Source organism: Aulostomus chinensis, chromosome 2 (genome assembly GCF_037954235.1).
Source record: "Aulostomus chinensis isolate RoL2024-O1b breed Wild chromosome 2, RoL_Achi_v1.0, whole genome shotgun sequence".
NCBI classification, from domain to species: domain Eukaryota; kingdom Metazoa; phylum Chordata; class Actinopteri; order Syngnathiformes; family Aulostomidae; genus Aulostomus; species Aulostomus chinensis.
The window spans coordinates 12,754,541-12,781,548 of record NC_141321.1 but is presented as its reverse complement, the minus strand read 5'-3'; the positions used below and the strand labels follow the sequence as shown (position 1 = coordinate 12,781,548).

Here is a 27,008-nt window from a genome sequence, read left to right as displayed (position 1 = left end):
CTCAGCACACCCAGGTGTAGTGAGGATGAAGGGCTTAGCTCGCAGCTACGTGTGGTGGCCTGGCATTGACTCTCAGATCGAACACCAAGCAAAGTCATGCCACTCTTGTCAACACATACAGAGAGACCCTAGTCAAGCACCCTTACACCCATGGATGTGGCCATCCAGTCCCTGGGAACGAATACATGTGGACTTTGCCGGTCCATTTGAAGGACACATGTACCTAGTTGCCGTGGACGCACACTCCAAATGGCGCAAAAGGTGCACATCATGGATAGCACCACATCAATGAAGACCATACAAGTGCTTAGGGGACTCTTTAGTCGCTATGGCATCCCACACAGTCTTGTCAGCGACAACGGTCCTCAGTTCTGTTCTGAAGAATTCAGCATGTTCCTGAAAGCTAATGGAGTAAAACATTCGCTCAGCACCGTACCACCCTGCTTCCAATGGCTTGGCAGAGCGCTTTGTGCAAACATTCAAACATGCTCTGAAATCTTCCAGAGGAACGACACCTGTGCAACAACGTCTAGACACATTCCTCCTGACCTACCGCAACAACCCCCATGCAACCACAAAGGAATCCCCAGCCATGCTTTTCATCGGACGCAAGCTGCGTTCTCGACTGGATTTCCTGAAGCCAGGTGTTGCTGAAGCAGTGCTCCAGTCACAGACTGCTCAACAGCAGCGGCGTCAGCTGCACTCCAAGGAGAGGCAGTTCGACGTTGGTGAGCCTGTGATCGTGCGTGATTATAGGAGAGGGGAGGATAAGTGGACGCCAGCTGTGGTGATCGAGAAGACCGGACCTGTGTCCTACAAGGTAAATGTGGGCACACAAGGTGTCTGGAAACGTCATGTGGACCAGATACTGACTCGGCCTGAGTCAGACACACAAGGGACTGTAGAGAGTCTACCTGTGAGTTCTCCTGTGTCATTGCCTCTGACAACCACGACCACAACAGGTAACACCTTTGACACAAGTACACCTCAACAGATGGAGGATACTGATATTTTGCCACACAAACCAGTAAAATCACCCAAAGCACCACAGTCCACAGAAACAACACGCATGGAAAGTGCAGAGACAGAGACTGTGCGACGTTATCCTGTGAGGATCACACGTCCGCCAGCACGTTACCGTGCTAAATAAACAAATGTTAAAAAAAAAAAAAGAAATGGAAAATTGAAGAATGTCAAATGTGAAGTTGAACACTGTTTAATGTGTTAGTTTGGAAATTATAAGTGGTTATTGTTGCTATCACATAATGCATTGTTTAATGTTATTGAGTAGTACATGAAGTATGAATCTTATGTCTTGGATAATTTAAAGGAGATGTGATTTCTTAATTTGCTCAGATGAAATGTGTTTGTTATCAGTTTAGTGGGGAGGAGATATGTTATGTATGAACCTGGATGTTATATTTGTACTTGCCACCAGGGGGAGCAAACTGCCGCTAGGGCTACCTTGACTGTAAACAATAGCCAGTAAGAAGAAATAAAGAGCCGAATGAATCAACACAAATCTGTTCTCTTGCTCCGTGTGTCAAGTAATAAGGTGTACTAACGAGCGACATAACAAACAACATGAAAGCATGGCTCCATCCTGCCTTGTATCAACGGTTCAGGCTGGTGCTGGTGGTGTAATGGTGTGGGGGATATTTTCTTGGCACACTTTGGGCCCCTAACTACCAATTGAGCATCGTTGCAACGCCACAATCTACCTGAGTATTGTTGCTGACCATGTTCATCCCTTTATGACCACAGTGTACCCATCTTCTGATGGCTACTTCCAGCAGGATAACGCCCCATTTCATAAAGCTCCAATCATCTCAGACTGGTTTCTTGAACATGACAGTGAGTTCACTGTACTCAAATGGCCTCCACAGTCACCAGATCTCCATCCAATACAGCACCTTTGGGATGTGGTTGAACGGGAAATTCGCATGATGGATGAGCAGCTCAGGAATCATCAGCATCAGGGTGTCAATGTTGATCACAAACCCTTTGACAGACAGGTTGTCTCAGAGCCTGAGGTCAGGACCAGAGCCAGGAGGCTGCAAATTCAGACCCTTATCCCACAAAGTTGCTGCAGTCTCTTGAACCCGTACTGTTCAAGATTTGATGACCCTTCACCCTGTTTGTTGAACTGGCCAGCACTCTCAGTTTTGACCTGAATCATTACATAATCAACAGGGGGCGCTGCACAATGGACATAAAACACCAATGTGAGGGTGTGTCTCCTCTTTCATCCCAGCCAGGGTTGTAGTGGGTCATGTAGTGTAGTCCAACATCGTCTTCATAAATGTACACAGCGACTCCATATCAATTTTTGTGACCTCCGACTGGTGTAGTGGGATGTCATTACTGCCAACTATTTTATGGTAATCACATTGACCTTTTGCCAGCAGTTTTAAAATTGACTGGCCGTTGCCTGCCGTGGCCCCTGGAATACATTTGGCTGTGGTCACCAGTGTTGCTAATTTCACATTTCTCAGAATGGAACTTCCAATGACCAGAGTGGCTTTCTCACCAGGTGTGTTGCTGAGTGGGGAGAACCTATTGGAAACATGAAGCTGTTGTTGGTCATTAACAGCAGACTTCTACTTATGACTCTGCTTCCTTTAGACAGTCACTCAGGTGCCCTGGTTTCCCAGGTGCTCAGGAGCTGCCAGGAAAGCGGCAGTTGGGACGAAGCTAGGAGCTAAGCAAAGGCAGACTGAACTAGCTAACGGGGGCTGGCTAACGCTAACGGCTAATAGTTCGGATCCGTCGGTGCGGAGCCATCACAGGTCCAATTCAACCTTGCTAGGCTTCACTTCCAACGCTACAAAACTACATTTAACACACTTGTCAGTATCACTAAAGGAGGCAGAGGGGTAAGTAAATATGTGGCACACTGAGCAGGAGAGAGGAGAGCGAGAGGGGAAGCCATCGTTAGCTTAGAGTGGAGAGTTTACGGCAGAAAAACTCGCCACAAGAGAGATGATCTTTTAAACTTTGGCCAAAGAAAGCAATTAGATATGTAGTTTTGGAAGGTAATTAGTGAACGAAATAAGGAATTAGCAGGGATGATCACACTTTAGCTAGTGCCATGAAGCAAGGCACTACGTTCAGCAACACACGGAAACAGGAAGAGAGGTCGCACGCTTACTGCAACACAGGTAGAGGGAGGATTTAAGCCAGACTGTTCTCATTTGCTTTTCACCTTTGAGGAATAAACAAGAAATGTATAACCAGCTGCACCGTTCACTCCCTTATTACAGAGTGAATGTTTCTCGATCATGAGCTGATCCGCAGCTTCTGAATCAACTGGTTCATGCCTTTAGATTTAACCTACATGCTTGTGGGTGATGTAATCAATACAAACTGATGTGAATAAAAATGACATTTACAGAAGAATGAATGAATAGATTTAAATTTTTCATTTGACATGTATGTGTTTAACAAGAATGTCCTGGATGAACCAGTACTTTAGTATGTTGGTTTTCTCTTGGAATAGGAACAAAATCTATCAGTGGTTTCAATGGCTGATGATTCCCCAGAGCAGACTGGAGCATCACACTCACTTGTTTGAGCCACAGTGGAGCCGTGCATCATGGAGATTCTCTTTGTCTAGAAGATAGTTGATGGTTGTGGTGATTAAGTGTGTGAGTGTGTGTTTTTTTTTTTATCAGCACCAATGAATAAATCAAATTCGCTCACTTGGCCGAGTAGCAAGTATTTCCTGCAATTTTTCTTTCCACCATTTCACCGTGATTATTCAAAGAACTGTTGCGTGTTACCTGCTGTGGAAGGCCGAACTACGTCGGAATACTAAAAGCCGTTGTATCTGGGTTCACAACACCATCTAGAGGCGAGCACAGCTCGGTGCAATTCACCGCTCGGTGCAATTCACCGAAGTCCTCCAGGGGCTGGGTCTGGATAACTGCCTCTTCCAGCGGCATTTTTCGATGACGACTGGCCAGTTTAACGACTTGCTAGCTCGGATGGGTGACAGAATTTCATGAATGGACACCAACTTATTCAACCGGTTCTCGTAATTTTGACACGTAGTGTCATATAACTTTGGCTTCCCATAGCCACAATCAACTTGTCCTCCATCTTGTGACACAGTCAGCTGTGACGTCGGGACAACCTCAACGCTGATTGGCTGTCGTAACTCGAATTTTTCGGCAAAGTTGAATATTTTCAACTTGCGCGAATTGCAAAAATTGGCCACGTGAATTCACCTCATTCGCGCCGCCCAACTGAAAATTTGCGTAATTCGCACGTTTGCATAGATTTTGTATGGAAACTGTTCACGCGAATGTGCAGATTCACGTTTGGTGTGAACACACAGGAATGGCTCCGTAAATTCTGAAACCAGAACAACACCAACAACAAACTATTTCAGCTCTTCTAGTTTTGACTGCACCACCACAATCTGTGAGAGCTGAAAAGATTGAGGAACTTTCAGTTTAGTTCAAGAATGAAATTTAAATCAACTCCATCACTTAATGAAAGGAAACAAAATATTCTGAAAAACACACAAAAATACTGAAATATCTTCTTTACTATATTTGCCACATTCTTTTTCTCTGGGCATGATGATGTAAAATCTTCTGCAGATGAATGTCTTGAGCTGGCTTTGCTCCTTGTGGAGGCACAATCCCAGTCCAGACCGCTTGGATTTCGTCCTGCAAACACCTTAGCTTCCTCTGGTGGTCCATTTCAGTTTAGGAACACTTTTCCATTCCTTGTCCTTGTTGCTTGAATTTTGGTTGGCTCTCTGAGTTTGTGGGCCTTCCAGGCTATTTTGTCATTTTTCTTTGTCTTGTGCTCATTAGAATACACCCCAGTAGTCGTAAGGTTTTTCCACTTATTCAACACTTTAATCTTGTGCTTTCATTCACTAATTTTACCAAATTCACAGGCTTGGCTTGTCTATCTTTGCGTGGTAGAGTGCGACAAGCTGAAATTTGTTGTATGTCAAGGTAGATGTTGTTGCTGCACAGGAACCGGACCACTTGTTGCTCCAGAGTGTGTGGCTCCTCAGCTGGTGCGTCTACATCTTGATGTTGACTGACTGTAGCCCTTGCATAGCTGTTACGTTACGTCAGGTCATCAGCCCAGGAGTCCTGCTCCATGTCGTCAATCCTTTGTTCCAGCTGTTCAATTTTCTGGTCCCTTTGTTTGATTGTAGCTCTCTTGAAATGGCACTGCTCTGGATACTGGGATGGCAAGAGGCTACAGGACTCTGAATAGCATGAGAAAGGAATTATTAATTAATTGACGTGTAGTATTTGTTAAAGCTTTCCATGTAAATATAAGGCAAACTACAATCCTGCAGTTAGTTGTGCTGCAGTAGTTTGGAGGGACACCAGCTGCTCCTCTCAATTCAAGATTTGGAAGATTTCAGAGAGCTTTGATTCTCACCTCACGATGTGGAGCTGACTGTGGAGCTCAAACAACATGTGCATTGTGCTCCACTTGGACCTCCTGAGAGAACTGAACTCCAGGTTTCTTTGCTTCGACAGTTCCAGGAAGGAACCGGAACCGTCGATCCAGTTGCTATACATCAGGGGGTCTGGGTCAGTAATGGGGTGCTGGATGTTGGCTGTTGACACCTCATTGAGCTGAATTACAAAGTAGTCCTGGGAATTAAGAGTGGACAGGATCAGTTGACAGGATCAGTTGCTGCATCAATGTGCTTCTTGTAAATGCCGTTCATCCTCTGAACAAGAATTAGCAGCTAGATGAGAGGAATGTAGATGTACGTACCTCATTTTGCTCTGCTCTGGCATAGACTCTGTTTGTCAGGTTGTCACTGCAGTCCTGTTCCTCTTCTTCGTCCTCTTCCTGATCCTGGACACAGTCCTCCAGGGCGCGGGGCCAGATGTCCCCTTCAAAATATACTAGATCCTTGGCACTCAAATTCTCATCTAGTACATGTTGGAAGATGTCCTGAGGGGCAAAGCGGAAAAAACACATTAAAATGTACAGTCATGGAAACTCCACAACTTGATCTTGTGGCGTGGATATTGTCTGGCACTGGCAAATTTTGTATGATGTGGGAGAGTTTTTATGATGAAAACAAGTGGTACCTTGTAGTTATGGGCTATGCCCTCAGCTACGGCCTTGTCCAGCATCTTCTGATACCATTTACGCAGACGTTCAGAGTCAGGGATCTTTTGGTCTGCTGGATGGCGATGAAAAATGTAATCATCCCCGTCAGAAGGCGGGCATGACCAAAAATAAGCTGCTGTAAACCTGAGACAGGGTGAGGGTTAATGAATTTGGGGTAGTGTCAAGGAGAAGCATTCATTTGATTTCACTGTGTTACCATAATGTTCTGTAAGGTTGTTTTACCTCACAAATATTGAGCTTTTTGCTTACCCTCGCTTCTTGACGTAATTCAAGTAACCCAGCAGAATCTCGTGATAAACAGCAGTCCTCAGGTGTCCAGGCTGGAAAAAGTGTACGCTGTCAAGATAAGCAATGTAGACCTTTTTGTGATTGGGAGGCGGGCAGTTGGAGCCGTACTCTTGCACCTGCATCCCAAAAAAGCAGACATCCACCCCGTCCAACTCCTGAAAGGCAAATACTGTTTTCGTTGTGTAGGGAAAGCAGGCAGGCATCTCCCCCTTGTCGACAAATCTGGAAAAGAGAAACGAACAAGACAGGTTCAGGAGAAAGGTTAACAGAAAGCCAGCAGTTTAATGATGGTCAAAAAATCAGAGAAACGTTTCGATCAGCGACTAAACCCTACTGTTTCCTCTACTGGACTAAGGACTTCATCTCCTACCTGGACTTCATGTGCGGCTTGACATGCACCATCTGGTTTGTGGCATCTACCACACGGATGATGACCTTGCGCGCTTCAGGCTGGTTCTGCTGCTTAAGGAAGCTATTTACACGGTGCTCCAGATAGTTGCCCAGCCAGGTCTGGGGAAGCCCTGCAAAAGACCAGGGAGCCATTTTAGCAAAGTTCATACAAACATCTATTCTGCTGAAACTGTTGGATAAAACAACGGCATGAAGCATGCGAGGAATATATTCCACTTACTTTTGGCCGTGTATGTGTTCTCTGGCCTCGTCTTGGATGACTTCTTGAGGCAGTTGTCACATGTAAATCTGTGGTTTGGGAGGAAATGGTTAATCAACGGTTACATGTAAAGGTTAGTAAGCATTGCCGGGTGCTCTAAAATATATTTTCCAAAGTTGCGTCAAAGATGGCTTACCCTGACTGCGATACAATGGGATTATGCAGCACACAGATCTGATGCATTTTCCGACCGCAGTCGTTACACTTTACAAACCTGAAAACAACAACAGCAGAAACGACAGACATAGTCAGACGTGACATCATTGAATTCTCCCTCTTCGGTGCACAGGTGACTAAATTTAGTGCAGGAAATGAACTTAGAGGGAGACTTACATTTCAGGGACATAGTTGTCGTTCCTCATTGGCTGGAAGTGGCTTTTTTCAACGTTCCTGTGAGAAAGATCAAAATACAAACTAAATAACAAGAACAACAAGAATGAGAACATTCACAATGTGGAACCAAAAGCAAGGTCATCCTCAGCTGTAATGCAACTACATGCACTGTCGACCCACATTTTATTTGGCAAAAATAAGCTTCTTACTGCCCTGCAGTGGTTCAAGTTCTATCAGGATGATTCATTGTGACCAGAGCAGAAACCACTGGACATCTCCAGGAGCTGGCCAGATGTCCAGTGGTTTTTCAGTGTTAATTTTCATGACCAAATCAAAATGACCATGGAAGTTATGACATTATGATGTAGAGAATACAAATATCAGCTTCGGATACCTGAGGATAAAAGCTTGTCTGGAAGTTTAAGTTGTACTCACATCCAAGGCGTGTAGGGGTCATGTATCAGGGAAATTCTGTTGCCCCGGGCTTCATTGAAACACTTCTGGCAGATGTTGAACCTGTGAACAAGACGACCAGATTTGGGTTACTGCCAGGATGTAAACTGAAATGGAAATGGTGCCAGGGAAACCATTTGAAGACAAATTAAAACTTATCTGTGACTGCACCATTGAGGGAAATACATTCAGTGTGAAAATAATCAGATACATCACTTGGCTGCATTTTCACAGCCAAAACATCTAAATGTCAATACTGCTGTTATTTTTTTGTATTGTTTTGGTGCTGATTTGTGTGTTGCTTGTGTTCTGATGTGTTAGTTGGCCTTACCTGTTCTGGTAGTTAAAATAAATTGTGTCACGTGGGATTTTGCATTTTTCTCTTCCACCGCAGGGTAAATCACTGGGGTTAAAGCTAAACTGTAACAACAAGAGACAAAGAGAAAAAGTTGTTGAAAGAAAGGAAGTTGTTGCCTCGGCTGAGCATGAGAAATACTAGCATGTAATGTTTTCTGGATATACTTTCCTTTTTTATTGTTTTGTCATTTGTGGACTTAAACATCCCGCATAGACTGAGAATTTTTGAAATATTAATATGGCAGGTTCTTGAATCTTTTAGTCTCCGATTCAAGAACCTGCAATAACTTGTTGTTGCGAAAAGGGCCTGAGCGGATTAATGCCCAACCGTATGAGCTTGTGCCTTACCTTCCTTCCGCAGCAATATCCCAGGCTCTTCATGACAGGATCGATCTCAGTCTCGAACACCTCGGCCAGCTTGGAGCAGTACTGGTAGACAAGTGAGGTCTTCTTGTTGTAGAGCCAGGCGTTGTTAAACATGAGCCAGACGTCTTCGACATACCGCCACGGGTCTTTGTACTGCCCACTGATCAGCTTCCTCCTGATGGTCAACAGGTCCATGGGCTTCTTTACAACCTCAAAATAGTCCTGGTTTGGAGGTGGCAAAAACCATGAATTGAACAGTTATGTGGAGCGTTAAAATATTCATTTCAATGTCAAACTTCTGATAAACTGTCAACATTTTATGTGTTTTTTAAATTTTTTTCCTATTTGAGGCAAAATGGCAGCCAGAGCAGTACTTTATTAGGTCAGTTTTGTTACTTGTTGGAATACGTACAGGTATTCCCAGTATCTGGGGGTCCACTGGCAGACGGAAAGGAAGGGACTCAGGGTCCTGCCGGTACAAAGCCTCTAGGGTCGGCATGAGAGCTTGGCGCAGCTGCTCCTTCTTAGACACTGGAGGGAAAAAGATCAAATCAGAGACTTGGAGGTGGGAAGAACAACAGAATTTGTCAGTTTAAAAAGACAGATGGGATGCAGAGGCTATGATTGGGAAGCTCCAAGACAAGTAGGGGTGGAAGAAGAATGCCAAAAAGGATGACTCATCACACACCACAGGCTCGTACTGGCCTGACACCAGCCCTTGAACCTGAAATTTTCAATCTCTGAGACGTGGCAACAAAACGGAACCAGGTCTGAGTGTCAGGCTTGGCACCGTTTACTCTCTTGTCCAGTATCGTCACTGCTGTCTTAGAGCGAATTGTGGTGCCCCCCCCCCAAAAAAAACATTTGAGAACACATTTCCTAGATGTGAAGTTACCTCGAGCCTTTACCACAATCGTCTCATCATTTCTCCTCTTTGACTCTAGAAAACAGAAGAGAAGATTCAGTGCTTTTCACATCTCCCATGGATCATGAGTAAAACCTTGCAATGTGTACAAGATATACCTTACAACCATAAGATAAAGTGTCTGTAAGGCATATTAAGCTGATGTGAGCGTTTTGTAAAAGAACTAAGGATATCAGTGATACATTGAGGTATTAATTTGAATCCTGTTTAGGTGAACGGTGCTCTTTTTTCCTTCGTTGGTCATCATCAGATGTGATGATTAAGCTTAGGTGTGTGTATACATACTGGGGTCTCCTGAGAATGGAGTCTGGCGATGCTTCCTAAAGGATTTCTTTGCTGACTTCATTCCAAAGAAGTCAAGTTTGTATCTGTAAATTAAATATGAAGACAACACCTCAGGCTCTTGGGAAACGTGACATGCATTTGTTGAAGTTTCAATTTCGATCAAATTAAAAGACCGCCGTCTGATGTAACAACAGTGGAGTATGAAATGCAGATAAAATACCTCAGGTGGACTTAAGAAATCAGGGGCCTTGGCAGAAGTTTGATTGGTGCTAGGATTTAGCTTTCGGAGCGTCTTATACCTTGTAAATATGTTGTCCTGGTCTGTCATCCTCATTGGCTTCAGTCCCTGAACTGTAAAACTTAACATCATTGTTGTGACGTCTTTGCCAACTGGCCTCTGTCATGTCTGTCAGTGTCAAGCCCAGTGTCTGCAGTGAAGACAATGAAATCTGACCTCTGCCTTCAGTCTTGCAGTCTTGACACTGATCTTTGACTGTAATCTCAAGAGTTCTGACTTCCATCTCTGACTTCAGAGGAGGAGTCGGTGGCTTCGTTTTTTGCAGATTGCAAAGACACCATTAAGTTGAATTTGGGCTCCTCACTAGATGGATGCCCCCCCGTCCAAATTGTTGTTTTACTGAAAAATGCAGCACACTTCCCGTGATCTGAGAGTTCTGACTTTGTTATGACTTGACAATATTAACTGATGGATTTGATTTGATTCGCATTTTTGAACCGACTATCACTTTGCTGCTTCGAGAAGTTGCATTTCTCTCTGAGCACTGAATATTTTGTCTGTTTGATCCCTGTATTCTAACTAGCATTTCTGGACACCAACATGATACCTTTTAATATCCTTCTTTGGAAGTCCCCTTGACAGACATCGCTGGTTCATTGTTTTCTGTATTTGCTGACTGCAATTGCAGGATGTTGGCACAGATGTTGGGATCACGCTTAATAGCAGGAGTGACTCCCTTGTCACCAGAGCCCCACATATTTAGAGAAAGAGCACAACGCTTTTAAAATGAACAAACACCGAACATTGTGATAAATTCTTTCACACGAGACGATGAACACACGTGGGTCACACATGCCTGTTTTTTTAGGGCCTGAGCCCGAAGGAGGTATTGTTTTTGCAACGCTTGTTTCTTTGAGCCACTTTGAACCGTAACCTCACCCCCTAAACACGCTCAAAAACTCACCAAATTTGGCACGCACATCCGGTCGGACCCACTTTTAATCTTACGCTGTAAACTAATGGGGAGACCGTCTCCTCAGGCACACATTGCCTTAAACAGACGCTTCTCACATCTAAGCTATAACTCGCACCATTTCACAAATAACATTACTATATTCCTGATAAAAATCCCTATAGAAATATATTACATTTAACTTTAGGCCCAAATCTGGGGATTTCTGAGCATTTTTCACACAAAAAACTCTCAAATTCCTTTTCTCACCTCCACTCCAGCACAGGTGGCAGAGAGCAGCAGGGGAGGGGTTCTTAAAGGCACAGCTCTCAGCTCTGCTCTCACACTTTGGTCAGACTGAGGCTTCCAGAGACATACTGTATATACACTCACTGGCCACTTTATTAGCCACAGCTGTCCAACTGCTCATTAACGCAAATTACTACTCAGCCAATCACATGGCAGCAACTCAATGCATTTAGGCATGTAGATATGGTCAAGACAATGTGCTGCAGTTCAAACCGAGCATCAGAATGGGGATGAAAGGTGATTTAAGTGACTTTGAACGTGGCAGGGTTGTTGGTGCCAGACGGGCTGGTGTGAGTATTTTAGAAACTGCTTATCTCCTGGGATTTTCATGCGCAACCATCTCTAGGGTTTACAGAGTATGGTCCGAAAAAGAGAAAATGTCCAGTGAGCGGCAGTTCTGTGGGCGAAAATGCCTTGTTGATGACAGAGGTCAGAGGAGAATGGCCAGACTGGTTCGAGTTGATAGAAAGGCAACAGTAACTCAAATAACCACTCGTCACAACCAAGTTATACAGAAGACCATCTCTGAACGCACATCACCTCGAACCTTGCGTCAGATGGGCTACAGCAGCAGAAGACCAAACTGGGCGCCACTCCTGTCAGCTAAGAACAGAAAACTGAGGCTACAATTCGCACAGGCTCACCAAAATTGGACAACATAAGATTGGAAAAACGTTGCCTGGTCTGATGAGTCTCGATTTCCGCTGCGACATTCGGATGGTAGGGTCAGAATTTGGCGTCAACAATGTTATGTATGAACCTGGATGTTATATTTGTACTTGCCACCAGGGGGAGCAAACCGCCGCTAGGGCTACCTTGACTGTAAACAATGGCCAGTCTGAAGAAAAAATAAAGAGCCGAATGAATCAACACGAATCTGCTTTTTGTGAGTTTTGGACTAAAAGAACACTCGCGTGTTGGTTAGCTAATGTGCTAACTCGGCTATGAGTCAACCGTCAGCGGAAGAGCATACAACGGCGGCAACAAGTGTTTCAAGCGCGTTGGAAGTCCCAACGATCCCAGAGAGACGCACGATGGCAGGAATTATTGGACATATGGACGCCTTTGACGAGTCTGGTGAACAATGGGCGACTTACATTGAACGTTTTGAACACTATGTGCTGGCTAATGATATAACCGTTGCTAAGAAATGGCCGGTGCCGGTTCACACTCTGAACACACTTACTTCCTCTGTATTCAGGCTCGAGTCGAGAGCCACACGAAGGTTTTGGGGATTCATCGGCAACTAAGACAAAAAACAACAACTCGTGGAATTAATTCCGACTTACTCTGGTTCAAATTCCCTCTCAGTCCATTCTGGTCGTGACCTCATGTAAGGCCTACTAGACAGACAGGAAAACAGTAATTGGTCGTCCGAACTGATTTTTGTATTTTATCGTCCAAAAGACAAAATGGAAGTGAATGAGAAAAAGCAATGAATTGTTTTTTTTCTTCAAAACTGTAACAATAAAGCATTTGTTTACCTGTCGGCTGACTCAACTCAGCTCTGTGCATCGACAAGTACCCAATTCCACGTATTGAGGACTTGTTCGCTTCTCTCGCCGGAGGTCAACGCTTCAGTAAGCTGGATCTTTCCAACGCTTATCTACAGATGGAAGTAGAGGAGAGCTCCAAGAACCTGCTTACCATCTCAACACAGAAAGGACTTTTCTGCTTCAATCGCTTACCGTTTGGTGTTGCGTCATCGCCCGCCTTATTTCAGAAGGCAATGGACCAGGTGCTCCTCGGCCTGCCACACACTCACTGCTATCTAGATGACATCCTAGTGAGTGGTCCTGATGAGCAGACACACCTGAAAACCCTGGATGCTGTTCTCAGCAGGCTAGAGGAATACGGCCTGCACCTCAAGTCAGAGAAATGTCTCTTCTTCCAGGAGTCCGTAGAATACCTGGGCCACATCATCGACGCTGCTGGGCTCCACAAGTCACCTGAGAAGGTACGCGCCATTGTGGAAGCACCAGCACCAGGCGACGTAAGTCAACTTCGTTCGTTCTTAGGAATGCTCAACTACTATGGACGCTTCATTCCTGACCTGGCCACAGTGCTGCAGCCACTGAATGAACTGTTAAACAAAGAAAAGAAGTGGCAGTCGACATCAGCCTGTGCATCAGCGTTCCAGAAAGCTAAAGCACTCCTAGTGTCACAAGAGGTGCTCACACACTACAACCCCGAGCTACCTCTCCGCCTTGCTTGTGACGCCTCACCCTATGGGGTCGGAGCTGTGCTCTCACATGTCATGCCGGATGGTGAAGAAAGACCCATAGCTTATGCATCGAGAACTCTCAGCAAAGCAGAGCGAAACTATGCTCAGATCGAAAGGGAGGCCTTAGGCATAGTTTTTGGGGTACGTAAGTTCCACCAGTACCTGTATGGCAACAAATTCACTCTGCTCACTGACCATCGCCCACTAACCACCATCCTCAGTCCAGTGAAAAGCACACCATCCATGGCAGCAGCTCGCATGCAACGCTGGGCACTCCTGCTCACTGCTCACAATTAATTACACCATCGAGTACAGAAAAGGGGCCCAACATGCCAATGCTGATGGACTGTCAAGGTTACCACTCCCTCATGCCCACAGTGAAACACAAGGTGCAGTGGAGGTGTTTTACACGTCACAGTTAGAGACATTACCAGTCAGCAGCACAGAGATCAGGCGTCACACCATGTCTGACTCCACCCTGTCTCGTGTTATGGAAATGGTCACAAGTGGCCATTTGCCAGCTGTAAAGGACGCCGGGGAGGAGCTGTCACCCTATCTCCAACGCCGCCATGATCTCACTGTGCAACACGGTTGCCTGATGTGGGGCTCGAGAGTGATTGTGCCACACAAGCTGCGCCCCCGTGTGCTGGAAGAGCTACACTCAGCACACCCAGGTGTAGTGAGGATGAAGGGCTTAGCTCGCAGCTACGTGTGGTGGCCTGGCATTGACTCTCAGATCGAACACCAAGCAAAGTCATGCCACTCTTGTCAACACATACAGAGAGACCCTAGTCAAGCACCCTTACACCCATGGATGTGGCCATCCAGTCCCTGGGAACGAATACATGTGGACTTTGCCGGTCCATTTGAAGGACACATGTACCTAGTTGCCGTGGACGCACACTCCAAATGGCGCAAAAGGTGCACATCATGGATAGCACCACATCAATGAAGACCATACAAGTGCTTAGGGGACTCTTTAGTCGCTATGGCATCCCACACAGTCTTGTCAGCGACAACGGTCCTCAGTTCTGTTCTGAAGAATTCAGCATGTTCCTGAAAGCTAATGGAGTAAAACATTCGCTCAGCACCGTACCACCCTGCTTCCAATGGCTTGGCAGAGCGCTTTGTGCAAACATTCAAACATGCTCTGAAATCTTCCAGAGGAACGACACCTGTGCAACATCGTCTAGACACATTCCTCCTGACCTACCGCAACAACCCCCATGCAACCACAAAGGAATCCCCAGCCATGCTTTTCATCGGACGCAAGCTGCGTTCTCGACTGGATTTCCTGAAGCCAGGTGTTGCTGAAGCAGTGCTCCAGTCACAGACTGCTCAACAGCAGCGGCGTCAGCTGCACTCCAAGGAGAGGCAGTTCGACGTTGGTGAGCCTGTGATCGTGCGTGATTATAGGAGAGGGGAGGATAAGTGGACGCCAGCTGTGGTGATCGAGAAGACCGGACCTGTGTCCTACAAGGTAAATGTGGGCACACAAGTTGTCTGGAAACGTCATGTGGACCAGATACTGACTCGGCCTGAGTCAGACACACAAGGGACTGTAGAGAGTCTACCTGTGAGTTCTCCTGTGTCATTGCCTCTGACAACCACGACCACAACAGGTAACACCTTTGACACAAGTACACCTCAACAGATGGAGGATACTGATATTTTGCCACACAAACCAGTAAAATCACCCAAAGCACCACAGTCCACAGAAACAACACGCATGGAAAGTGCAGAGACAGAGACTGTGCGACGTTATCCTGTGAGGATCACACGTCCGCCAGCACGTTACCGTGCTCAATAAACAAATGTTAAAAAAAAAAAAAAGAAATGGAAAATTGAAGAATGTCAAATGTGAAGTTGAACACTGTTTAATGTGTTAGTTTGGAAATTATAAGTGGTTATTGTTGCTATCACATAACGCATTGTTTAATGTTATTGAGTAGTAAATGAAGTATGAATCTTATGTCTTGGATAATTTAAAGGAGATGTGATTTCTTAATTTGCTCAGATGAAATGTGTTTGTTATCAGTTTAGTGGGGAGGAGATATGTTATGTATGAACCTGGATGTTATATTTGTACTTGCCACCAGGGGGAGCAAACAGCCGCAAGGGCTACCTTGACTGTAAACAATAGCCAGTAAGAAGAAATAAAGAGCTGAATGAATCAACACGAATCTGTTCTCTTGCTCCGTGTGTCAAGTAATAAGGTGTACTAACGAGCGACATAACAAACAACATGAAAGCATGGCTCCATCCTGCCTTGTATCAACGGTTCAGGCTGGTGCTGGTGGTGTAATGGTGTGGGGGATATTTTCTTGGCACACTTTGGGCCCCTAACTACCAATTGAGCATCGTTGCAACGCCACAGCCTACCTGAGTATTGTTGCTGACCATGTTCATCCCTTTATGACCACAGTGTACCCATCTTCTGATGGCTACTTCCAGCAGGATAACGCCCCATTTCATAAAGCTCCAATCATCTCAGACTGGTTTCTTGAACATGACAGTGAGTTCACTGTACTCAAATGGCCTCCACAGTCACCAGATCTCCATCCAATACAGCACCTTTGGGATGTGGTTGAACGGGAAATTCGCATGATGGATGAGCAGCTCAGGAATCATCAGCATCAGGGTGTCAATGTTGATCACAAACCCTTTGACAGACAGGTTGTCTCAGAGCCTGAGGTCAGGACCAGAGCCAGGAGGCTGCAAATTCAGACCCTTATCCCACAAAGTTGCTGCAGTCTCTTGAACCCGTACTGTTCAAGATTTGATGACCCTTCACCCTGTTTGTTGAACTGGCCAGCACTCTCAGTTTTGACCTGAATCATTACATAATCAACAGGGGGCGCTGCACAATGGACATAAAACACCAATGTGAGGGTGTGTCTCCTCTTTCATCCCAGCCAGGGTTGTAGTGGGTCATGTAGTGTAGTCCAACATCGTCTTCATAAATGTACACAGCGACTCCATATCAATTTTTGTGACCTCCGACTGGTGTAGTGGGATGTCATTACTGCCAACTATTTTATGGTAATCACATTGACCTTTTGCCAGCAGTTTTAAAATTGACTGGCCGTTGCCTGCCGTGGCCCCTGGAATACATTTGGCTGTGGTCACCAGTGTTGCTAATTTCACATTTCTCAGAATGGAACTTCCAATGACCAGAGTGGCTTTCTCACCGGGTGTGTCGCTGAGTGGGGAGAACCTATTGGAAACATGAAGCTGTTGCTGGTCATTAACAGCAGACTTCTACTTATGACTCTGCTTCCTTTAGACAGTCACTCAGGTGCCCTGGTTTCCCAGGTGCTCAGGAGCTGCCAGGAAAGCGGCAGTTGGGACGAAGCTAGGAGCTAAGCAAAGGCAGACTGGACCAGCTAACGGGGGCTGGCTAACGCTAACGGCTATCACTAAAGGAGGCAGAGGGGTAAGTAAATATGTGGCACACTGAGCAGGAGAGAGGAGAGCGAGAGGGGAAGCCATCGTTAGCTTAGAGTGGAGAGTTTACGGCAGAAAAACTCGCCACAAGAGAGATGATCTTTTAAACTTTGGCCAAAGAAAGCAATTAGATATGTAGTTTTGGAAGGTAATTAGTGAACGAAATAAGGAATTAGCAGGGATGGTCACACGTTAGCTAGTGCCATGAAGCAAGTCACTACGTTCAGCAACACACGGAAACAGGAAGAGAGGTCGCACGCTTACTGCAACACAGGTAGAGGGAGGATTTAAGCCAGACTGTTCTCATTTGCTTTTCACCTTTGAGGAATAAACAAGAAATGTATAACCAGCCGCACCGTTCACTCCCTTATTACAGAGTGAATGTTTCTCGATCATGAGCTGATCCGCAGCTTCTGAATCAACTGGTTCATGCCTTTAGATTTAACCTACATGCTTGTGGGTGATGTAATCAATACAAACTGATGTGAATAAAAATGACATTTACAGAAGAATGAATGAATAGATTTAAATTTTTCATTTGACATGTATGTGTTTAACAAGAATGTCCTGGATGAACCAGTACTTTAGTATGTTGAGGTTTTCTCTTGGAATAGGAACAAAATCTATCAGTGGTTTCAATGGCTGATGATTCCCCACAGCAGACTGGAGCATCACACTCACTTGTTTGAGCCACAGTGGAGCCATGCATCATGGAGATTCTCTTTGTCTCGAAGATAGTTGATGGTTATGGTGATTAAGTGTGTGTGTGTGTTTTTTTTTTATCAGCACCAATGAATAAATCGAATTCGCTCACTTGGCCGAGTAGCGAGTATTTCCTGCAATTTTTCTTTCCACCATTTCACCGTGATTATTCAAAGAACTGTTGCGTGTTACCTGCTGTGGAAGGCCGAACTATGTCGGAATACGAAAAGCCGTTGTATCTGGGTTCACAACACTATCTAGAGGCGAGCACAGCTCGGTGCAATTCATCGATCGGTGCAATTCACCGAAGTCCTCCAGGGGCTGCGTATGGATAACTGCCGCTTCCAGCGGCATTTTTGGATGACGACTGGCCAGTTTAACGACTTGCTAGCGAGGATGGGTGACAGAATTTCATGAATGGACACCAACTTATTCAACCGGTTCTCGTAATTTTGACACGTAGTGTCATATAACTTTGGCTTTCCGTAGCCACAATCAACTTATCCTCCATCTTGTGACACAGTCAGCTGTGACGTCGGGACAACCTCAACGCTGATTGGTTGTCGTAACTTGAATTTTTTTGCAAAGTTGAATATTTTCAACTTGCATGAATGGCAAAAATTGGCCACGCGAATTCACCTCATTCGCACCGCCCAACTGAAAATTTGTGTAATTCGCACGTTTGCATAGATTTTGTATGGAAACTGTTCACGCGAATGTGCAGATTCACGTTTGGTGTGAACACACATGAATGGCTCCGTAAATTCTGAAACCAGAACAACACCAACAACAAACTATTTCAGCTCTTCTAGTTTTGACTGCACCACCACAGTCTGTGAGAGCCGAAAAGATTGAGGAACTTTCAGTTCAGTTCAAGAATGAAATTTAAATCAACTGCATCACTTAATGAAAGGAAACAAAATATTCTGAAAAACACACAAAAATACTGAAATATCTTCTTTACTATATTTGCCACATTCTTTTTCTCTGGGCATGATGATGTAAAATCTTCTGCAGATGAATGTCTTGAGCTGGCTTTGCTCCTTGTGGTCAATCCTTTGTTCCAGCTGTTCAATTTTCTGGTCCCTTTGTTTGATTGTAGCTCTCTTGAAATGGCACTGCTCTGGATACTGGGATGGCAAGAGGCTACAGGACTCTGAATAGCATGAGAAAGGAATTATTAATTAATTGACGTGTAGTATTTGTTAAAGCTTTCCATGTAAATATAAGGCAAACTACAATCCTTCAGTTAGTTGTGCTGCAGTAGTTTGGAGGGACACCAGCTGCTCCTCTCAATTCAAGATTTGGAAGATTTCAGAGAGCTTTGATTCTCACCTCACGATGTGGAGCTGACTGTGGAGCTCAAACAACATGTGCATTGTGCTCCACTTGGACCTCCTGAGAGAACTGAACTCCAGGTTTCTTTGCTTCGACAGTTCCAGGAAGGAACCGGAACCGTCGATCCAGTTACTATACATCAGGGGGTCTGGGTCAGTAATGGGCTGCTGGATGTTGGCCGTTGACACCTCATTGAGCTGAATTACAAAATAGTCCTGGGAATTAAGAGTGGACAGGATCAGTTGACAGGATCAGTTGCTGCATCAATGTGCTTCTTGTAAATGCCGTTCATCCTCTGAACAAGAATTAGCAGCTAGATGAGAGAAATGTAGATGTACGTACCTCATTTTGCTCTGCTCTGGCATAGACTCTGTTTGTCAGGTTGTCACTGCAGTCCTGTTCCTCTTCTTCGTCCTCTTCCTGATCCTGGACACAGTCCTCCAGGGCGCGGGGCCAGATGTCCCCTTCAAAATATACTAGATCCTTGGCACTCAAATTCTCATCTAGTACATGTTGGAAGATGTCCTGAGGGGCAAAGCGGAAAAAACACATTAAAATGTACAGTCATGGAAACTCCACAACTTGATCTTGTGGCGTGGATATTGTCTGGCACTGGCAAATTTTGTATGATGTGGGAGAGTTTTTATGATGAAAACAAGTGGTACCTTGTAGTTATGGGCTATGCCCTCAGCTACGGCCTTGTCCAGCATCTTCTGATACCATTTACGCAGACGTTCAGAGTCAGGGATCTTTTGGTCTGCTGGATGGCGATGAAAAATGTAATCATCCCCGTCAGAAGGCGGGCATGACCAAAAATAAGCTGCTGTAAACCTGAGACAGGGTGAAGGTTAATGAATTTGGGGTAGTGTCAAGGAGAAGCATTCATCTGATTTCACTGTGTTACCATAATGTTCTGTAAGGTTGTTTTACCTCACAAATATTGAGCTTTTTGCTTACCCTCGCTTCTTGACGTAATTCAAGTAACCCAGCAGAATCTCGTGATAAACAGCAGTCCTCAGGTGTCCAGGCTGGAAAAAGTGTACGCTGTCAAGATAAGCAATGTAGACCTTTTTGTGATTGGGAGGGGGGCAGTTGGAGCCGTACTCTTGCACCTGCATCCCAAAAAAGCAGACATCCACCCCGTCCAACTCCTGAAAGGCAAATACTGTTTTCGTTGTGTAGGGAAAGCAGGCAGGCATCTCCCCCTTGTCGACAAATCTGGAAAAGAGAAACGAACAAGACAGGTTCAGGAGAAAGGTTAACAGAAAGCCAGCAGTTTAATGATGGTCAAAAAATCAGAGAAACGTTACGATCAGCGGCTAAACCCTACTGCTTCCTCTACTGGACTAAGGACTTCATCTCCTACCTGGACTTCATGTGCGGCTTGACATGCACCATCTGGTTTGTGGCATCTACCACACGGATGATGACCTTGCCCGCTTCAGGCTGGTTCTGCTGCTTAAGGAAGCTATTTACACGGTGCTCCAGATAGTTGCCCAGCCAGGTCTGGGGAAGCCCTGCAAAAGACCAGGGAGCCATTTTAGCAAAGTTCATACAAACATCTATTCTGCTGAAACTGTTGGATAAAACAACGGCATGAAGCATGCGAGGAATATAATCCACTTACTTTTGGCCGTGTATGTGTTCTCTGGCCTCGTCTTGGATGACTTCTTGAGGCAGTTGTCACATGTAAATCTGTGGTTTGGGAGGAAATGGTTAATCAACGGTTACATTTAAAGGTTAGTAAGCGTTGCCGGGTGCTCTAAAATATATTTTCCAAAGTTGCGTCAAAGATGGCTTACCCTGACTGCGATACAATGGGATTATGCAGCACACAGATCTGATGCATTTTCCGACCGCAGTCGTTACACTTTACAAACCTGAAAACAACAACAGCAGAAACGACAGACATAGTCAGACGTGACATCATTGAATTCTCCCTCTTCGGTGCACAGGTGACTAAATTTAGTGCAGGAAATGAACTTAGAGGGAGACTTACATTTCAGGGACATAGTTGTCGTTCCTCATTGGCTGGAAGTGGCTTTTTTCAACGTTCCTGTGAGAAAGATCAAAATACAAACTAAATAACAAGAACAACAAGAATGAGAACATTCACAATGTGGAACCAAAAGCAAGGTCATCCTCAGCTGTAATGCAACTACATGCACTGTCGACCCACATTTTATTTGGCAAAAATAAGCTTCTTACTGCCCTGCAGTGGTTCAAGTTCTATCAGGATGATTCATTGTGACCAGAGCAGAAACCACTGGACATCTCCAGGAGCTGGCCAGATGTCCAGTGGTTTTTCAGTGTTAATTTTCATGACCAAATCAAAATGACCATGGAAGTTATGACATTATGATGTAGAGAATACAAATATCAGCTTCAGATATCTGAGGATAAAAGCTTGTCTGGAAGTTTAAGTTGTACTCACATCCAAGGCGTGTAGGGGTCATGTATCAGGGAAATTCTGTTGCCCCGGGCTTCATTGAAACACTTCTGGCAGATGTTGAACCTGTGAACAAGAAGACCAGATTTGGGTTAATGCCAGGATGTAAACTGAAATGGAAATGGTGCCAGGGAAACCATTTGAAGACAAATTAAAACTTATCTGTGACTGCACCATTGAGGGAAATACATTCAGTGTGAAAATAATCAGATACATCACTTGGCTGCATTTTCACAGCCAAAACATCTAAATGTCAATACTGCTGTTATTTTTTTGTATTGTTTTGGTGCTGATTTGTGTGTTGCTTGTGTTCTGATGTGTTAGTTGGCCTTACCTGTTCTGGTAGTTAAAGTAAATTGTGTCACGTGGGATTTTGCATTTTTCTCTTCCACCGCAGGGTAAATCACTGGGGTTAAAGCTAAACTGTAACAACAAGAGACAAAGAGAAAAAGTTGTTGAAAGAAAGGAAGTTGTTGCCTCGGCTGAGCATGAGAAATACTAGCATGTAATGTTTTCTGGATATACTTTCCTTTTTTATTGTTTTGTCATTTGTGGACTTAAACATCCCGCATAGACTGAGAATTTTTGAAATATTAATATGGCAGGTTCTTGAATCTTTTAGTCTCCGATTCAAGAACCTGCAATAACTTGTTGTTGCGAAGAGGGCCTGAGCGGATTAATGCCCAACCGTATGAGCTTGTGCCTTACCTTCCTTCCGCAGCAGTATCCCAGGCTCTTCATGACAGGATCGATCTCAGTCTCGAACACCTCGGCCAGCTTGGAGCAGTACTGGTAGACAAGTGAGGTCTTCTTGTTGTAGAGCCAGGCGTTGTTAAACATGAGCCAGACGTCTTCGACATACCGCCACGGGTCTTTGTACTGCCCACTGATCAGCTTCCTCCTGATGGTCAACAGGTCCATGGGCTTCTTTACAACTTCAAAGTAGTCCTGGTTTGGAGGTGGCAAAGACCATGAATTGAACAGTTATGTGGAGCGTTAAAATATTCATTTCAATGTCAAACTTCTGATAAACTGTCAACATTTTATGTGTTTTTTAAATTTTTTTCCTATTTGAGGCAAAATGGCAGCCAGAGCAGTACTTTATTAGGTCAGTTTTGTTACTTGTTTGAATACGTACAGGTATTCCCAGTATCTGGGGGTCCACTGGCAGACGGAAAGGAAGGGACTCAGGGTCCTGCCGGTACAAAGCCTCTAGGGTCGGCATGAGAGCTTGGCGCAGCTGCTCCTTCTTAGACACTGGAGGGAAAAAGATCAAATCAGAGACTTGGAGGTGGGAAGAACAACAGAATTTGTCAGTTTAAAAAGACAGATGGGATGCAGAGGCTATGATTGAGTAGCTCCAAGACAAGTAGGGGTGGAAGAAGAATGCCAAAAAGAATGACTCATCACACACCACAGGCTCGTACTGGCCTGACACCAGCCCTTGAACCTGAAATTTTCAATCTCTGAGATGTGGCAACAAAACGGAACCAGGTCTGAGTGTCAGGCTTGGCACCGTTTACTCTCTTGTCCAGTATTGTCACTGTTTTCTTAGAGCGAATGGTGGTGTCCCCCCCCCCCCAAAAAAACATTTGAGAACACATTTCCTAGATGTGAAGTTACCTCGCGCCTTTACCACAATCGTCTCATCATTTCTCCTCTTTGACTCTAGAAAACAGAAGAGAAGATTCAGTGCTTTTCACATCTCCCATGGATCATGAGTAAAACCTTGCAATGTGTACAAGATATACCTTACAACCATAAGATAAAGTGTCTGTAAGGCATATTAAGCTGATGTGAGCGTTTTGTAAAAGAACTAAGGATATCAGTGATACATTGAGGTATTAATTTGAATCCTGTTTAGGTGAACGTTGCTCTTTTTGCCTTCGTTAGTCATCATCAGATGTGATGATTAAGATTAGGTGTGTGTATACATACTGGTGTCTCCTGAGAATGGAGTCTGGCGATGCTTCCTAAAGGATTTCTTTGCTGACTTCATTCCAAAGAAGTCAAGTTTGTATCTGTAAATTAAATATGAAGACAACACCTCAGGCTCTTGGGAAACGTGACATGCATTTGTTGAAGTTTCAATTTCGATCAAATTAAAAGACCGCCGTCTGATGTAACAACAGTGGAGTGTGAAATGCAGATAAAATACCTCAGGTGGACTTAAGAAATCAGGGGCCTTGGCAGACGTTTGATTGGTGCTAGGATTTAGCTTTCGGAGCGTCTTATACCTTGTAAATATGTTGTCCTGGTCTGTCATCCTCATTGGCTTCAGTCCCTGAACTGTAAAACTTAACATCATTGTTGTGACGTCTTTGCCAACTGGCCTCTGTCATGTCTGTCAGTGTCAAGCCCAGTGTCTGCAGTGAAGACAATGAAATCTGACCTCTGCCTTCAGTCTTGCAGTCTTGACAATGATCTTTGACTGTAATCTCAGAGTTCTGACTTCTATCTCTGACTTCAGAGGAGGAGTCGGTGGCTTCGTTTGTTGCAGATTGCAAAGACACCATTAAGTTGAATTTGGGCTCCTCACTAGATGGATGCCCCCCCCCCCCGTCCAAATTGTTGTTTTAATGAAAAATGCAGCACACTTCCCGTGATCTGAGAGTTCTGACTTTGTTATGACTTGACAATATTAACTGATGGATTTGATTTGATTCGCACTTTTGAACCGACTATCACTTTGCTGCTTCGTGAAGTTGCATTTCTCTCTGAGCACTGAATATTTTGTCTGTTTGATCCCTGTATTCTAACTAGCATTTCTGGACACCAACATGTTACCTTTTAATATCCTTCTTTGGAAGTCCCCTTGACAGACATCGCTGGTTCATGGTTGTCTGTATTTGCTGACTGCAATTGCAGGATGTTGGCACAGATATTGTGATCACGCTTCACAGCAGGAGTGACTCCCTTGTCACCAGAGCCCCACATATTTAGAGAAAGAGCACAACGCTTTTAAAATGAACAAACACTGAACATTGTGATAAATTCTTTCACACGAGACGATGAACACACGTGGGTCACACATGCCTGTTTTTTTAGGGCCTGAGCCCGAAGGAGGTATTGTTTTTGCAACGCTTGTTTCTTTGAGCCACTTTGAACCGTAACTTCACCACCCTAAACACGCTCAAAAACTCACCAAATTTGGCACGCACATCCAGTCTGGCCAAAAATTTTAATACCATGTAAAAATGAACCCACCAAGTTCCAAAATGTGCTCCACAGGGCCACCTACATTTCTAAAACACATTCTACAGCCCTCCACGGACCATGGAGACACTTATGACGTAAATCCAACAGGAAGTCCACAATATGGACACGAAAGGACAATTTTGTCCCCATTTTGGACCCCCAACAAGTGTTTTGTCCTCCTGGGGCGTTCATGGTGTCAACTTCAAAATTGAATACATGACTCATTACACTGTGCTGAACAAAAGCTATCAAAAACGTTGTAAGAACTCAAACGGTTTGGATTTTATAAGCCCTCAAAGTCAAGGACCCACTTTTAATCTTACACTGTAAACTAATGGGGAGACCGTCTCCTCAGGCACACATTGCCTTAAACAGACGCTTCTCACATCTAAGCTATAACTCGCACCATTTCACAAATAACATTACTATATTCCTGATAAAAATCCCTATAAAAATATATTACATTTAACTTTAGGCCCAAATCTGGGGATTTCTGAGCATTTTTCACACAAAAAACTCTCAAATTCCTCCTCTTCTCTCAACTCCAGCACAGGTGGCAGAGAGCAGCAGGGGAGGGGTTCTTAAAGGCACAGCTCTCAGCTCTGCTCTCACACTTTGGTCAGACTGAGGCTTCCAGAGACATACTGTATATACACTCACTGGCCACTTTATTAGCCACAGCTGTCCAACTGCTCATTAACGCAAATTACTAATCAGCCAATCACATGGCAGCAACTCAATGCATTTAGGCATGTAGATATGGTCAAGACAATGTGCTGCAGTTCAAACCGAGCATCAGAATGGGGATGAAAGGTGATTTAAGTGACTTTGAACGTGGCAGGGTTGTTGGTGCCAGACGGGCTGGTGTGAGTATTTTAGAAACTGCTTATCTCCTGGGATTTTCATGCGCAACCATCTCTAGGGTTTACAGAGTATGGCCCGAAAAAGAGAAAATATCCAGTGAGCGGCAGTTCTGTGGGCGAAAATGCCTTGTTGATGACAGAGGTCAGAGGAGAATGGCCAGACTGGTTCGAGCTGATAGAAAGGCAACAGTAACTCAAATAACCACTCGTCACAACCAAGTTATACAGAAGACCATCTCTGAACGCACATCACCTCGAACCTTGCGTCAGATGGGCTACAGCAGCAGAAGACCAAACTGGGCGCCACTCCTGTCAGCTAAGAACAGAAAACTGAGGCTACAATTCGCACAGGCTCACCAAAATTGGACAACATAAGATTGGAAAAACGTTGCCTGGTCTGATGAGTCTCCATTTCCACTGCGACATTCGGATGGTAGGGTCAGAATTTGGCGTCAACAATGTTATGTATGAACCTGGATGTTATATTTGTACTTGCCACCAGGGGGAGCAAACCGCCGCTAGGGCTACCTTGACTGTAAACAATAGCCAGTCAGAAGAAAAAATAAAGAGCCGAATGAATCAACACAAATCTGCTTTTTGTGAGTTTTGGACTAAAAGAACACTCGCGTGTTGGTTAGCTAATGTGCTAACTCGGCTATGAGTCAACCGTCAGCGGAAGAGCATACAACGGCGGCAACAAGTGTTTCAAGCGCGTCGGAAGTTCCAACGATCCCAGAGAGACGCACGATGGCAGGAATTATTGGACATATGGACGCCTTTGACGAGTCTGGTGAACAATGGGCGACTTACATTCAACGTTTTGAACACTATGTGCTGGCTAATGATATAACCGTTGCTAAGAAACGGCCGGTGCTGTTTCGTGTAATGGGACCGAAAACGTACGGGCTGCTTCGTAGTTTAGTAGCGCCCATGACACCCGGTGACAAGACCTATGAGGAAATAGTGACTGTGCTAAAAGACCACTTCACTCCGAAACCGCTTGTCATAGCAGAGAGGTTTAGGTTTCATAATCGAAATCAGGGGGAGGGAGAGACAATAGCGCAGTACGTAGCGGTACTAAAACGACTGTCAGAACAATGCGAGTTTGGAGCTTACTTAGAGGACGCCCTGAGGGACAGATTCGTATGTGGATTGAAATGTGAAGCCGTACAGAAACGTTTGTTAACGGAAGATAAGCTCACGTTTAGAAAGGCAGTTGAAGTAGCAGTGTCAGCCAAGACAGCGGCACGCGACGTGCAGCACTTAAGCAGCTCATTGAAAGTGAATGCGGTGTTTTCGCAAAGTGGGAAATGCCGCCGCTGTGGGAATGTGGGTCATAATGATGACAACTGCTGGTATAAAGATCGCGACTGTCACCATTGTGGGAGGAAAGGCCACACAAAACGAATGTGCAGGGGTAAAGCTAAAAACAGTCAGGAGAAGGAAAATAGACAAAAAGGGGGAAAGGCTGAACAAAAGAGTAGT

General features: G+C 44.8%; 3 protein-coding genes across 8 annotated transcripts in view; 1 reads left to right on the top strand and 2 right to left on the bottom strand.

Moving 5' to 3' along the window:
- prmt3 (protein arginine methyltransferase 3) overlaps positions 1–27,008 on the top strand; it is a 99,406-nt gene that overhangs the window by 35,062 nt on the left and 37,336 nt on the right. The gene's annotated exons all lie outside the window — the stretch shown is intronic.
- Positions 4,533–10,312, bottom strand: LOC147269099 (histone acetyltransferase p300-like). Its single transcript, XM_086193867.1, has 16 exons — positions 10,024–10,312; positions 9,804–9,886; positions 9,489–9,533; positions 9,006–9,124; positions 8,576–8,815; positions 8,202–8,290; positions 7,853–7,933; positions 7,418–7,474; positions 7,221–7,298; positions 7,046–7,113; positions 6,785–6,935; positions 6,376–6,636; positions 6,084–6,249; positions 5,761–5,943; positions 5,416–5,633; positions 4,533–5,236 (listed from the first exon to the last, which is right to left on the bottom strand). The coding sequence occupies exons 2-16, from the start codon at positions 9,862–9,864 to the stop codon at positions 5,227–5,229; spliced, it is 1,827 nt and encodes a 608-aa protein (XP_086049993.1). The 5' UTR covers positions 9,865–9,886; positions 10,024–10,312; the 3' UTR covers positions 4,533–5,226.
- LOC147269098 (histone acetyltransferase p300-like) lies at positions 18,620–24,957 on the bottom strand. 4 transcript variants are annotated; one of them, XM_086179502.1, is made up of 16 exons: positions 24,250–24,957; positions 23,401–23,483; positions 23,086–23,130; positions 22,601–22,719; positions 22,171–22,410; positions 21,797–21,885; positions 21,448–21,528; positions 21,013–21,069; positions 20,816–20,893; positions 20,641–20,708; positions 20,380–20,530; positions 19,971–20,231; positions 19,679–19,844; positions 19,356–19,538; positions 19,011–19,228; positions 18,620–18,831 (listed from the first exon to the last, which is right to left on the bottom strand). In XM_086179502.1, exons 1-16 carry the CDS (start codon positions 24,297–24,299, stop codon positions 18,822–18,824), a joined length of 1,899 nt encoding a protein of 632 aa, XP_086035628.1. In that variant the 5' UTR covers positions 24,300–24,957; the 3' UTR covers positions 18,620–18,821. The 4 variants fall into 4 exon arrangements, with proteins under 4 accessions (XP_086035628.1, XP_086035637.1, XP_086035636.1 ...); XM_086179511.1 differs by lacking the exon at positions 24,250–24,957 and adding an exon at positions 23,621–23,747; XM_086179510.1 differs by lacking the exon at positions 23,086–23,130.